At 37.6% G+C, this 10,950-nt stretch overlaps 1 protein-coding gene across 1 annotated transcript in view; it reads right to left on the bottom strand.

The window, feature by feature from the left end:
- The window catches only part of LOC126368973 (uncharacterized), a 64,196-nt gene that overhangs the window by 38,307 nt on the left and 14,939 nt on the right, over positions 1–10,950 (bottom strand). Inside the window, exons 2-3 of the mRNA XM_050013246.1 lie at positions 7,286–7,478; positions 2,347–2,517 (exon numbers count right to left, since the gene is read on the bottom strand). Coding sequence (XP_049869203.1) covers positions 2,347–2,517; positions 7,286–7,472 — 358 coding nt within the window. The 5' untranslated portion in view covers positions 7,473–7,478. The remainder of the gene's footprint in view (positions 1–2,346; positions 2,518–7,285; positions 7,479–10,950) is intronic.

Here is a 10,950-nt window from a genome sequence, read left to right as displayed (position 1 = left end):
CAGAAAAATATTAAATCCTAATTGTTAGGTACAATTGCTGTGTACAGATCGCTGATGGCTGTATAGCTGTGGTGTGCCCTCTGTCGATGCTAAGCTGAGATATTATTTTATTTAACAATCAGAATAATCCTCCTTGGTGGATTATAGTTGGTATAATCTAGCAAGGAGGCTCAATATTAAATCGATACAGGCATAATTTAAACTTGTTACGTTCATATTTTTGTTCGTATTTTTAGTCTGTGGTTTTAAAAAGAAAAGTATAGATTCTCTGTTGTTCGTTTCATGGCGGCAATCGAAAAAGTTGTTAAACTATTTCGTATTTAATTCAGCATCCCCTTTTACATATTAAAAATAAAAAAATGTGTTACAGTGTGATATAACAGTGGGTATTATGTGTTTTTTGTATTGTATGTTCCAAATTCAAATTTAAAATTGGTGTCATTCATATCAAACACCTACGTACACGATCAAGACAAACTAAAAGATATTATTTTGACGTACTTATTAGGTTTTTCAACGTAGAAAATAATACAGAAATACATAAACTCACGCCTATTTTTCACCAGAGTAAGGTCTCTACTATGGAATTTCATTTGCTTTGATCCTGGCACACTTGCTTCCTCCACGTTCATCAATGAAGTCGCAGGCAGAAAGCTTGCAGAGTCAATTTCATACGTTTATCACCAATTCTCTATCGCATTCCAATCGACATTTAACAATGCGGCTTTCAGTTCGTCGTAATTATATCTTTGGCACGAGAAACGTTCTGTCGACATAATTTTATTTTGCCAGGAAGTCGGTTGTTAGGCTTTTTCAAATAAACAAGCCTCAATTTACAGCTACACAAAGTTTGTAGTAAACAGTAAACAAATTATAGTAAACAAGTTGAAAGATTTGTTTTATTGTTACTGTATTGTATTACAAGTTTATTGGTTTGTTTGTCACGTATTTTTAACAATACATTCATATGCCATTATTTGACTGTAAATTAATCTCTGTTATAAAATTTGAATCTTGTTATAAAGCTAAGAAGATTTAAACCGTATATACCGACACATTTACAGGCACACATACTGCGATCTGAAATGGTGTCAAATGAAAAAGTGTTGGAAAGAGTTGAAGAAAAGAGAACCATATTGAAGACATATGAAATATGATTGGCCACCTGATACGACACGATTCATTTATAACAAACATTATAGAAGGAAAAATTGAAGGGAAGAGAGGAAGGGGTAGACCTAGGATAACATTTATGAAACAAATAAAAGAGAAGGTGCAGGTCGTGTCGTATCGGGAGGTGAAGGTTTTGGCGGGAAGAAGAGAGGAATGGCGGTTACTCCACCGACAAGAGCGCAGCTCTTAAATAGAGAGAGAGATACTGCGATCAGATTCAGGATGCTGTAAAGAAACGCCAGATCAAGAGTGCTCCAAAGACGAGCATGTATGAAGTCTTTGCTGATAGTGGAGGAAGCGACCGTGGTGCGCCAGTATAAAAAAAAATATGGTGGACTTGGTTTCCACGTAAGCGTGATCTTATGTATGTATGGAAGAGAAACTTGATCTGTACCAGACTACTCCACAATGACTAAGAACTTATTCAATCAGCCAGTGATCCGGGCAGTCAACGGAACTGAGTTAAACACTAATTGCCTCACCGCTCTGAAGATATACGCATCACTTTTGGCGTCTGTTCAACGTTTACAAATCATTACTAGTTGCTCTTCACTGGAAAATTACTAAACGATTCCTTAACATACTTACCTATTAAATTGAGTAATATATTATTCGTTGTCTAATTGGAAACTGAATTAAGTACCTAAATAAAAAACAAGAATAAATATCATTTTCCTGAACATGTAGGCACTTATGTGACGTTACCTGTACTGGGGTTATGATCCTTTCAGACTTGATTAGCGAACGCTTCTGTAAAACCTAGACCTGGTAATACTTAAAGTCATCATGATATTCCTAGCGTTATCCTATTTTTAACAGAGTCCGATTACCTAACCTGCAGATTTGACAGGTCCGGTTTTTAACAGAAGCAACTGCCTGTCTGACTTTCCAACCTGCGAAGGGAAATCCAGCCCAATACAGGTTTGGTCATATATCCCGAAAATTGCATTTCTCGGGAATGTGAGTTTCCTTAAGATATTTTTACTTCACCGCTGAGCACGTGATAATCATGTATGATCCAAACATGAATCCGAAAACAAATTCGACAATCATTGATTTAGGCCTGTGCTGGATTCGAAGCTATCACGGCTCGACCTGTTAATACTTAAGGTAAAAAAATGTAAAACCCTGAATAGAAAACGGGATAGAGATCAGGAAGAATTATCCACTTACTTGTGATAGTAGTTCCATTCAATCCTCTGCCATCAGGCGGCCATGGAGTAGTGGTGATTGAGGCGTTGGTCTTAATGGCAATCAGTATGTCTGGCTGGAACACATGTCGACAGATCTCCCACACTCCTGACTCACTCCATAGCAAGTACCTGTTCGACGGCAGGTAAATACCTGGAAACAATTAGCAGTGTTAATGGTGTGCGTGGCGACAAGCCAATTTCGGATTGTAAGCAAAATTGTATTAGTTACATGTCAACTACTCTATTTATTTTAAAACTAATAAAAATATCTGTATAAAGTCTTATTGTAAGGGTTTTAAGAGCCAATGATACCAATGTTTTCCGCGGTTTTTTGACGACCTCCGTGGTCCAGTGGTTGTGCGTTGGACTAACGATCCGGAAGTCCCGGGTTCGATTCCCGGTGGGGACATATCCCAAAAAATACTTTGTGATCCCTAGTTTGGTTAGGACATTACTGGTTGATCACCAGATTGTCCGTAAATAAGATGATCCGTGCTTCGGAAGGCACGTTAAGCCGTTGGTCCCGGTTATTAAATACTGATGTAAGTACGTAGTCGTTACATGAGCCATGTCAGGGGCCATTGGCGGCTCAATAGTAACCCTGACGCCAGAGTTGATGTGGCAGGTACTCCACCTCACAACCCACACGATAGAAGAAGGATGTTATCCGCAAATAAATGATGATTGATTGATAAATCACGGAATAGAAGAAAGAGGTAGGAAATGGCGTGGCGCACATTTTGCATGAGACGCTGTCGGCGGTTCAATCCCGCTCTCTTTTACTACTACTCCTGCAAACAGATAACTACGATAGTTCTACTCTGCTTCTCGAATGTCATAGTCACTTTACCAACAGTGCATAGTTTATGTGATAGAGGCTGCAATTTTATCATTCCAAAATGTTCGTGAAGGAAAACTCGAGTATCGCGGGAAAACTAACTTTTTTATTGTCCATTCATAGATTATACAAATTGACCATAGACAACAAACTTATTTTTATTTATTTTTTTAATATTTTGCCTGGTTTTCTACTTGAACATACTACCTTCCGTAAGATACTGCACACAAAATTATTTTTTCATACTAAGGTTTTAAAAAGCTTTCCTGTGATAAGGATCTCCTTCCATGATAGTCGATATTATGTTTTTTTTTTGCCCTGTAGGTTGTAATACACAAGATTACCTTTTAATATACTACCGCGCCGCGGGGCTCCGTGGGTCGTAAAGTTGAGTAGAGTGAAAAATTTAAGTATGAACTATTTGCTCTTACTTATTTGGCGCGCGTTTCGCGCTCAGTTGGCCCTTCCAACCTTTTTCTTCTATTCCGTGGTTCAAATAATGTCCATAGTACATTAAGCCGTCTAATTAGAAATTACGATGATAATGCAAGGGGTGGGCGGGGCTACGATTTTGTCATAGATTTTAAAACTACATCGGACGCATCGTGATCTACGAATCGCGTAATATATAAATTCCATTACATAAGTACATTAAGCAAGTACAGTACCTTTTTTTTGACGTGACTTATTGTAGATTTACCGCAGATGGCATAACTACTTGGCCGGGCAAACAGTACAGTACCAAATCACCCATGAATAGCTACGTTTTTGTAGCATTTAATATTCCATTTTACACAAAAGAACAAAGTCATTTTTTATTTCACAATAGGTACATACAGTCATGAGCAATATCATATATCCACTTTAGAACCCTGTCGCATTATCATATTTGACATTTAATGAGGCTTACGGTGTAATTTGTCAAAAAAGTTAATGTGACATGGTTTCAAAGTGTACTTATACATATTAGTACTCGTGACCGTACACAGTTACAGTCAAAATATACACATTATATAAAATAGACAATAACAATCTATTTAGTCAAATAAGCCCCCGCGGGTGGATCCGAGCGCAAAGGTCCCCATCATATTCCATTTTAAGTATTGACTTCCGTAGTACTACAAGATTATGTAAATCAAAAAAATATTCAAAATTTTGTTTTGTTATTGTTATATCTTAACCCGTTGTCTTCGTAACGTCATTGAAGTTACATAGTAGGTACATAGTATGTAAAATTGATCTGTATGTTACTATAGATACGTAACTTCTTACATCTCCCGTCTCCGATATAAACTACCGATCGAGTTCCTAAAACCAATTTGTAAAATCCAACTTCCTCTTCTATTTTCGTGTCCAACAATACGCCCATGGTGCTATGTCTATACGAGTTCAACTTGCACCCGGACAGAAATAGCCGCGGCTCAATGACCCGAATGCCAAGCGTTTGTAATTAATTATAACCGCTCATAAGTCTTGTAGTTTACGGATAATAAAATCGGTCTTCAATATTTACACGTCGCAGTTGATGAATTGATACTTCTTCTTCTTTAATCTTTATATACCCTGTTGGGACGTAGAGCTCGAATAACAGATATCCACTTGTCTGTAGCAAGCTCACAAGCAAGCAAGCAAGTTGTAGGCAAGCGGTATAAAAAGCAAAAGTTGATGGTAGGGCTGGCAGAGGAAGACCGAGAAGGACTTACGATGACCAAATTGGCGATGTCCTTAGAAAAGGTTTAATACGATCTACTCTGAACCGGCGTGCGTGTATGAAGCGATTGATGAATGTGGAGGAAGCAAGAGAAGTGTGTCAGGATCGAAGCAAATGGAATTATATAGTCTCTGCTTACCCCGGTGGGAATTAGGCGTGAGTTTATGTATGTATGTATGTAGCAAGCTCCCATGACATTCCGAGAGTTTTTAAGCTCTTGGTCAACCTAGCGTCGCTAGGTCTCTTTGGACCGCTCCGTTTTGCGTTTTCCACGCGCACACCAGGTTAGAGAAGTCGTCGGGACGGGTGTTTCACAGGTCTTCTGAATGAATTGATACGCACCACGGTCTTCTTCTATTGTGTGGGTTGTGAGGCGAATTACCAACCTCATCAACTCTGGTGTCAGGGTTATTATTGAGCCACTAAAGGCCCCTGACATGGCTCATGCAACGACTACTAACTTACGTCAGTAAGTAGTGACCAGGACCAACGGCTTATCGTGCCTTCCGAAGCACGATCATCTTACTTTTTGGACAATCAGGTGATCAGCCTGTAATGTGCTAACCAAACTAGGGATCATAAAGTGATTTTTATGTCCTCACTGGGATTAGAAAATCCCAGTAAGTCAAATTACAGGTCCAGTTTTTGGCTTACTTTATAAATGTTTTCTAATTTTGAGATTGCTCCGATTAAGTAAGCCGACCCCGTAAAAATGGCGTAATACTGAGGACGCGATAAATATGATCATTATTACCAATATTAATGACAATAATCCCATTATACTCGCATGTCGAGATCCTCCTATAACATTACATAAAAACTGTGTAGACTTACCCACCTACTTACCCACTTACTTACCCACCTACTTACCCACTTACTTACCCACCTACTTACCCACCTACTTACCCACTTACTTACTTACCTATAAGTATAGGCAAGTATCATGTTTTTTTATCAGTGTGTTTACTTAAACATGCTATTTAATGTCATCATCATTAACGTGCCTTCCGAAGCACGGAGGAGCTCGAGATGTTTTTTTTTGTGGTCACCCATCCTATGACCGGCCTTTGCGAAAGTTGCTCAACTTCAACAATCGCAGACCGAGCGCGTTTACCGCTGCGCCACCTAGCTTCTCGCTATTACTACTACTAATACACACCAAATGCAAAATTCATGCTAGAGCAAATGAAAATTACAACAGCAATATTTATTCCCGAACCTTATTGCGAGAAATCTATTCCCCAGATAGGGATAGGTGGAATATCCAAAGTAATTTCGTAGAAATTTAGTATTACATCTTAGAACTACACTGAACATACTGTTAACCAGTTAATAACGTGAAACCAGCTAAGAACCGTGTTAAATTTAGTTCAGTGAGTTTGTGAATTATATAAACGTTGATGGTGGCACCTGTTGGTTAAGTTCTAGTTATAAGTTTGAGTTCTGTTCTAAACTATTACACCCGAGGGAAATATCTAATCAATATATATTAAGTCGTGTATGCTTATAATATTTGCAGAAACTATGAATAACCCGGTAGAATCAAATAGGCACCTCACTGGTATGCAACCCGTTTGATGGGTTATTCGCCGTTGTTTTTTTTTTTTTGGATTTCTGGCTAAAATTGACGTGTTTTTCATAAATTTTAGGCCTGTCAAAAAATTACAGGTACAAGTTGGAATAAAATGAGATGGTGTCAACGGGAATCGGCACGATTTAGGTAAGTAATTATAGTAGGAGAGCGGACCATAGCAAACCCTACGTCATTGACTACCACGATGGGACCAGTTTATAGTTGTCATTATTTGAATAGGCTTTCGAAAAAAATTGGGTTGCTTGCTTCACCTAATCATGGAGTGGCCTTTTGTGTAAGAGGAAATGCTGCAAGCTGAGGGCAGGCTACTATGTTTTTTTATGAACCACGTTTTCCGAACTAGTGACTGGTACGCTCTCGTACTATTATATTTATGACCGTTTCTTCACCTCAGACCGCATCATCACAACCATCGTACGACATTGTTTAAAATTTTACCTACTCGAAATAGTCATCATCATTAGCCTATTAACGTCCCCACTGCTGGGGCACGGGCCTTCCCTATGGATGGATAGGACTCGAAATAGTAATAATTTCGAATTTATAAAATTTTAATTCATGTTTGAATTATTGATAATTGATATCACGAGGTTTCCAGGCAATTTTGGACGGGTAATAGCAATAAGCTCGGTCCCTATTATATGGGACTTAGACATAGCAGGCGAGAATGTGTGCGCGCATATTATAGTATAAACCTCTGCCTACCCCTTCGGGGATAGAGGCGTGGTGTTACGTTATGTAGTTATCTTATTAATAATTTTGCTTCCTTGACTTACCATGCGGCCCGCCGTTTATGACGACCCATTTTTCTGTGCACACTGCCGTGATCCATATAAAGGTGCATAAGCCAATCAGTACTGTACAGGCGAAGAGAATCCGTCTCTCAATCACCAGGGCTTGCATCAGTGGCCTCCGCTCCGCTGCCCCCACAGAGGATGCCGTGGACATTTTGTCAGTCTCCATTTTGTGCTAAAACAAATTGAAAAATAAGTCAATAAAAAAATAATAAAGAAGACACGCAAAAGTGGTGTGTCAGGATCGTGATAATTCCACATGCTTGTATGCGCACCCCAACGAGAAATAAGATTAATCTTATGTATATAACATGACATAAGCTCACGACTATTGTATGTTCTTATATATTGTTATCTAAAACCATAAATTATCTCCAATTTGAAACACAGCTGGCCTTTGCCGTTATAGACAGCGATACGGCTCACCACTTATCACTTTGATCTGACAAACCTCAGTAAAAGCTAATATTCAGTAGTTATAAGAACGAGTGCCCTCTACACCGGTTCCTAGGTGACATAGCCAAGCTGCATTGTGAAACAGATGCGGCAGAGACGTGGTTAAGGGAGCTGAAACTGAATATACGATCCACCCAATAACCTTTTTGCCATACGCAATAATAATAATTCAGTAGTAGTCATCGTGAGAATACCCACATTCCCGAGAAATGCATTTTCGGAGGTAGGTAACCTAACCTGTATTAGGCTGGTTTTCCCTTCGCGGATTAGAAGGTCAGACAGGCAGTCGCTTCTGTAAAAAACCGAACCTGTCAAATCTTCAGGGTAGGTAAGTGGACCCTGTGAAAACGGGATAATGCATTATAATAATTCAGTAATTATAGGTGATATACGCTATGTCCCAACCTCTGAATAATGTTTTGTGTGCGATCGATGTGGCAAGAAATGCCGCGCTACTATAGGGCTCCTGTAGTCATCGGAAGAGCTGCGGGAACCGATAGATTAAAGTGCTGCAACAATCATCTACTATAGATGCTGTGGCCAATGATAACGCTATATCTCTACCTTTGAATAGGTAGGTAGTCCAATGGGGAATATCCAACAACCAACTTTATTGCACAATGAAATGAAGATAAATATAAATCTACTACACTTAAACTATTAAATTAACTCCGAATTTACTTAAATTATTTCTGTTTCCTCTTTTCTCGTGTGGGTCGATGACCGAACTCCTCAAGATTAAACATTAAATATAGACTGTGACTAACTTGGGACCCAAGGCTAGAGTAAATTAAGAATTTATAAGTAAGTACCTAAGCGTGCTGTACGTTCGCCAGTTGTATGAAGATCTCTAAGATAGACATTTATTATGTATGGCTTTCCCGAGAATACTAACCGTATCATAATTTTAAAGCGTCTGGGTTCCGGTAGCTAACAAATTAATTGTCTATTGTAAGTAATAACTAGTAGTAAGTTCCCTCACTTTGAAGTATCCATTAAATTTTAAACGTATTCATATCGATGGTAAATATTAAACACTTCTGAAAAGCTTATTTGTTATAGTACATTGTAATAAGTGACAAGCTGGTCCCTTGTCACCGTCAGGTTCATCTTATCAATCCTAGGACTTTGTATTAGTAATAGCTGCAAGTTGTGTTTGATTACTTGTGGCTCTACCCACCCCATTAGGGATTACGGACGTGAGTTTTTGTATGCATGTGTCTATTTTGCGGAGCTTCTAGTTTACAAGAGCATCATAGAGATAGCTTCATGCATTTTATATGGAATTTTGCATCGAAGCTAGACTGGCTTCGTCTTTGTAGCAAATGGCTTGTCGTTCAGGTAAATGACCTCATGATAAACTCTGAAATACATTAGGACTTCAAGTTATTTTTGCAATGCAATTATCCCTTAAATTATCGTTATTTAAGCAAGTTTCTTTCGAAGTGTGTTTCATTCGAATTTCCCCGTATTTTAACGGAATGAATTCAATCACTGCTTATTTATAAGCGTTTTGATTTAACGTAGCATTAGTAAATTAGCTTCTAATTTTGTACCTAATTAAGTTTTTGATCTTTAAACCTAGTTGACTATCAATAGATTTGAAAAAAAAAGTGTTATCAAGTGAAGAAGAAAAGATAAAGCCCAAATACAAAAAAATAACGTAAAAAATAATGTTAATAAAATTTCGCAGTAATATACGATAATTTGACAATGAGATGATGATAACAATAGGTGAAGAAACAAAAAAAATTATAATATTACCTAGACGCAAAGCGGTTACAATGTGCTATGAAATCAATTGTCGTCAAATTACTTATATCTTCATAAGCATTTAATTACCGAAGCACACAACTGCGTACAATTTGGCTCTCTTCCAGGCTAATCCATCATCATAATCATTGAGACTTGTCCAGATGAGAAACAGATCAGATTAAGCTCTGTTATATCAGATCCAGCAGAACATTACTCATAGAGTGTTTAACATATCACTTGAATCAAATTCTAGAGAGCTTATGATATATTTTAAGCGCTATACCTAATGTACCTTACCATAAACATCATAATGTTATGCCTCCTCATCATTGTCTATTATCGCTTATAAACTATTTGTGCCCTGTTTATCAAAACTTACAAGCCCTGTATTACAAGAAATTTTCTTGTAAAAATTTTCATTAATATTACAAGAATTCGTTTATCAAAACTACACATGTAAATTTCATGTTACAAGTGTCAATATTTATTTCACAAGTATATTTTACAATCCCTCTACGTTGCTAAACGTAATTTACGCGTACTTGTGAGTAACTTGTAGATTGGGAACGTGTCTACACGTTTTGATAAACACGGCATTGATCGTGCTCACCCGTGATCGTCTGTCATCGCCGATAGTGTAGAGAACGTATGCGTTGAGGTGCCTACGCAATCGGCGATCAGGATTGCGACTTTCTCGCTTAGTATATTATTGTGATTTTGCATAACGATTAAGACAAGTCGAATCGAAGTAAATTCGTGAATTTACTCCATAACTTTCTTGTTAACAAGTTTCAGATTAAAGATAACAATACTCTTGGTAAGAGCTCGTCTTTCAACTCAGAAACCATGAGCTATCTAGATCTAACAAGAACTTGGTATCGCGTTCAGCCGACGACTAAGATAAGAGATGTCGTTTACAACGAAAATTCTTTTCTTAGAATGGTCTTGTATTTATTGAAAATAAAATGAAATCTAATGAAAACTTGGCTTAGTTTTGGATGTTAACATTGATATTTTTGACGGGAGATACCACCCAACAGAAAATGAAGGAGTTTAACGACATTATTATAAATTTTGTTGTATCGCTTCAGTCATTTACATCTTTATTATCTTCAGTGGTCTCGCCACGAAATTTTTCATTGTCACTGTCTCGCATAGGAATGACTTTTAGTCTTTTAGTGTAAATTTTCAGGAATGTCTTTTTTATGAATTCCTAAGACACAACAGGTCCCTCTAGTTTAGAAAGTAGGAAAACTTTGATAATGTATAACTTCAACTTCTCTTAGATATTTTGTGTACCTAGCTAGTTGGATATGTTTGGTAAATTATTAACTATTTATTATTATTTATTGTATATTTTATTATTATCTCGCGGCGTTTGAATTGGATTAGATTCTACATACCTACGGTCACGAGCATTAATACGCTTTTGTACC

The sequence above is a fragment of the Pectinophora gossypiella genome, chromosome 8 (genome assembly GCF_024362695.1).
Source record: "Pectinophora gossypiella chromosome 8, ilPecGoss1.1, whole genome shotgun sequence".
NCBI lineage: Eukaryota > Metazoa > Arthropoda > Insecta > Lepidoptera > Gelechiidae > Pectinophora > Pectinophora gossypiella.
This window is presented reverse-complemented; position numbering and strand designations above follow the sequence as displayed.